The sequence below is a fragment of the Nematolebias whitei genome, chromosome 16, assembly GCF_014905685.2.
Source record: "Nematolebias whitei isolate Nwh7 chromosome 16, NemWhi1, whole genome shotgun sequence".
Taxonomy (NCBI): domain Eukaryota; kingdom Metazoa; phylum Chordata; class Actinopteri; order Cyprinodontiformes; family Rivulidae; genus Nematolebias; species Nematolebias whitei.
The window spans coordinates 29,225,369-29,228,850 of record NC_056513.1 but is presented as its reverse complement, the minus strand read 5'-3'; the positions used below and the strand labels follow the sequence as shown (position 1 = coordinate 29,228,850).

Genomic DNA, 3,482 nt, shown 5'->3' with positions numbered 1-3,482 from the left:
CGGAGAGAGACTCAGTCTGCCCTTCGCCAGGCGCAGCCAGTCATACCAGTTCGGGTCCCCGCAGCATTCCGTGGAGCTGGAGCGGCTGTCACCACCATCACCTCCCTCACATCACCTCAAGACGGAAACTTTCCTTTTGCAAAAAAAAACAACAACAAAAAACTAACAGATCAACGAAGCATCGAACTTGAGATATTTTGGAAAACCCTAAAACAACGGAGATTTTTTTTTATTTTTAATTTTTCTTTAATGGAGTCGACTAGGAGGAGTTTTTCTATAAAAATCTAAACCCATAAAAAAAACTATATAGATATATTTACATACAAAGTGGTGGAACTTGATGGAGAAAAGCAGAGAGTCTTTTTGCATGGCGCCTTGGTGATACCTCACCAAAAAACAAAACAACAACAAAAAACATCATACCTGCGCACCAAATAATAAATAGATGTGAATCGGTGTTGGACCAGTCTGCACTTTTTCTTCTCCAGTTTCCTGCAGAAGCTCCCAGCTCCACGAGGAGGCGGAGTCTGAAGTGATAAAAACGGGAACTTTTCTGCGCTCTGGACGCCACAGCAAATATGATGATGATGTCTCTGAACAGCAAGCAGCCTTTCAGCATGGCGCACTCCAGCCTGCCGGAGCCCAAGTACTCGCTGCATTCCTCCTCGTCCTCCTCCACTCTCACCTCCAACGCGCCTCCGTCGTCCTGCTCCTCCTCGCGCCACAGCAGCAGCAGCGGCAGCAGCAGCTCGGAGGTGATGCGCAGAGCCTGTCTCCCAACCCCACCGGTACGTATCTGCATAATCACAGCTTAAAGGCACATTTTGACAGCCCACTTCTTCTCCCTCGCTTGATGTTTTTTTCATGTCTGCACAGCAAATCACCCAACACCTCCATATTTTTTTTCTTCCCTCCTCATCTCAACTTATGTATTCAGTGGGCTTTGCCTTTCGTATTAATTTTTATGACCTGGGATGTTGCGTGCGTCTTGTTTTGTGTGCTCCCTCCTTTTTTTTTTTTTTTAAAGGATTTCTTCTCTTTTTTTTCCTCCACAATCTGGAAATGTTTTAAACCGAGGAGTGGAGGGAGAATTCCCTGCTGACAGATATGTGTGCATTCTATTTGCAATTGCAGAGCAATATATTCGGAGGCTTGGATGAGAGTTTGTTGGCCCGGGCTGAAGCTCTCGCGGCGGTGGATATAGTCTCGCAGACCAAGAGCCACCACCACCCTCCTCACCACAGCCCCTTCAAGCCGGACGCCACCTACCACACCATGAACACTCTCCCCTGCACGTCGTCCTCCTCCTCTGTGCCCATCTCTCACCCGTCCGCGCTGGCCGGACACCACCACCACCACCACCATCATCACCATCACCAGCCTCACCAGGCGCTGGAGGGGGACCTGCTGGATCACATCACCCCGGGACTGGCACTGGGCGCCATGGCCGGGCCGGATGGCTCGGTGGTTTCCACGCCTGCGCACCCTGCCCACATGGCGGGCATGAACCACATGCACCAGGCGGCTATCAACATGGCCCACGCGCACGGGCTGCCGCCGCACATGGGCATGAGCGACGTGGACGCCGATCCCAGGGACTTGGAGGCGTTCGCGGAGAGGTTTAAGCAGAGACGGATCAAACTCGGGGTGACGCAGGCGGACGTTGGGTCAGCGCTGGCCAGCTTGAAGATACCCGGGGTGGGCTCCCTGAGCCAGAGCACCATCTGCCGGTTCGAGTCCCTCACGCTGTCGCACAACAACATGATCGCGCTGAAGCCCATCCTGCAAGCGTGGCTGGAGGAAGCGGAGAAGTCGCACAGGGAGAAGCTGAACAAGCCGGAGCTGTTCAACGGCGCGGAGAAGAAGAGGAAGCGCACGTCCATCGCGGCGCCGGAGAAGAGGTCGCTGGAGGCCTACTTCGCCATCCAGCCGCGACCCTCGTCGGAAAAAATCGCGGCGATCGCGGAGAAGCTGGACCTGAAAAAAAACGTGGTGCGCGTCTGGTTTTGCAACCAGCGGCAGAAACAGAAACGGATGAAGTACTCCGCGTGCGTGTAAATTAAATATTAAACCACACACACACATATACATACACACACGCACACAAGACTTGGAACTGGTGAAATCTGATTTGTACCATATTTCCTATCACACATATTTTTTGTTTCTTCAATCATCGATGACTTTGAACTTTGAATAAAATTCCCACGAACGAACATTGAGTGAGGAACGTGGAGAACACTGCTCCGTGTTGCGCAGAGAGATGATGGACACGTGGAGTCCAGGAAGGGCATCGCAAGTAAGACACTCACTCACCTTTTGAACGCACTCAGCCTCACAGGAGGATTTTATTTATTTATTTATTTATTTATTTGGATTTCATTTGATGCGTTACACCCTCTATGAAGTAGAAAAGAAAAAAACAAACAAACAAAAAAAAAAACAATGAACTCAGAGCACTTGTTTATTCGTGTTCCCATTTTTTGGGTACAATTTCTCTTCCGAGTTCATCTCAAAGCAGAGTGACATTTATTCAGGTCAGTGTGTGTGCGGGGGCGGGGGGTGTTAGGAAGACAGCACGAGCTGAGAGCTAAGATTAGATTACTGCCAAATAACTATCCTGTAAATGAACAGTTTTCCTCCTTACACTTCATTTTGTGTCTAAATGTGTAATATTTCCAAGTATTTTGTAACCACGTGTGCTCTTAGTCAGCGATCTGTTGGATTTTTTTTCTTTTAAAGATTGGATATTTTTAAGGCCGAAAATGTGACACTTTTTAATTTTTGCAACTAAAATCCATTCCAAATCCACCCCCCCCACCCCCCATGCAGCTACAATAAGTTTACAATCCAGCGTGGTCTGGAGTCTTATGAAGTATTTATTGGGTGAGGTCATGTTTACTTCATTATATATTTATTGGGATTCCCTCCCTCTCTCTCTGTTTCTCTCTCTCTCTCCTCTCCTCGGTTTTTTTTTAGCTTAAGAAAATCAAATTGTGACATTGAGTTGATGAAAAGGGAAACGACTGTGTTGAAAATAACTACAGAAATGAACACAGTCTCAAAAATGTTAAACGTTTAAGGTACAATCGACATAAATATGAGATTCTCTCTCTTTTTATGCTTATTTTATGTATGTTTTGTTCAGTTTTCTGCTGTTTATTTGTATAAATATGCGTGCATCATTTGGAGATTGTTGCTTGTTAAATCACCTTTTTTTTTTCCTTAAAAAAAAGAGAGTAAAAAAAAGACAGCTTCATGGAAGTGTATACTAATGTAAATATTTCGTTGGAATCAGTCGATGCACATACATATATCCGTACAGGTTTTTGCTGTATTGCTGTTTTAGCAGACGTACAAACTGATTTCTGTAATGTATGTTGGCTTTTTTAAAATTCTTTGTTTTTCTTCGTTTGTTTTGCGGTTAAAATATTAATTTATTTATATCCATGTAAAAATTTTAATTAATTTATTTATTTATT

At 45.7% G+C, this 3,482-nt stretch overlaps 1 protein-coding gene across 1 annotated transcript; it reads left to right on the top strand.

Annotated features, from left to right (window-relative positions):
- The first annotated feature begins 415 nt into the window (after positions 1-415).
- Positions 416-2,782, top strand: pou4f2 (POU class 4 homeobox 2). The gene is made up of 2 exons (XM_037690542.1): positions 416-788; positions 1,135-2,782. Exons 1-2 carry the CDS (start codon positions 579-581, stop codon positions 2,056-2,058), a joined length of 1,134 nt encoding a protein of 377 aa, XP_037546470.1. The 5' UTR covers positions 416-578; the 3' UTR covers positions 2,059-2,782.
- The last annotated feature ends 700 nt before the right edge of the window (positions 2,783-3,482 follow it).

Bases quoted from the DNA above. Each gene is read 5' to 3' on its own strand.
- pou4f2 (XM_037690542.1), top strand. From the start codon at position 579: ATGATGATGATGTCTCTGAACAGCAAGCAGCCTTTCAGCATGGCGCAC. The intron at 789-1,134 runs GTACGTATCTGC...TTGCAATTGCAG, and splicing joins CCTGTCTCCCAACCCCACCG to AGCAATATATTCGGAGGCTT.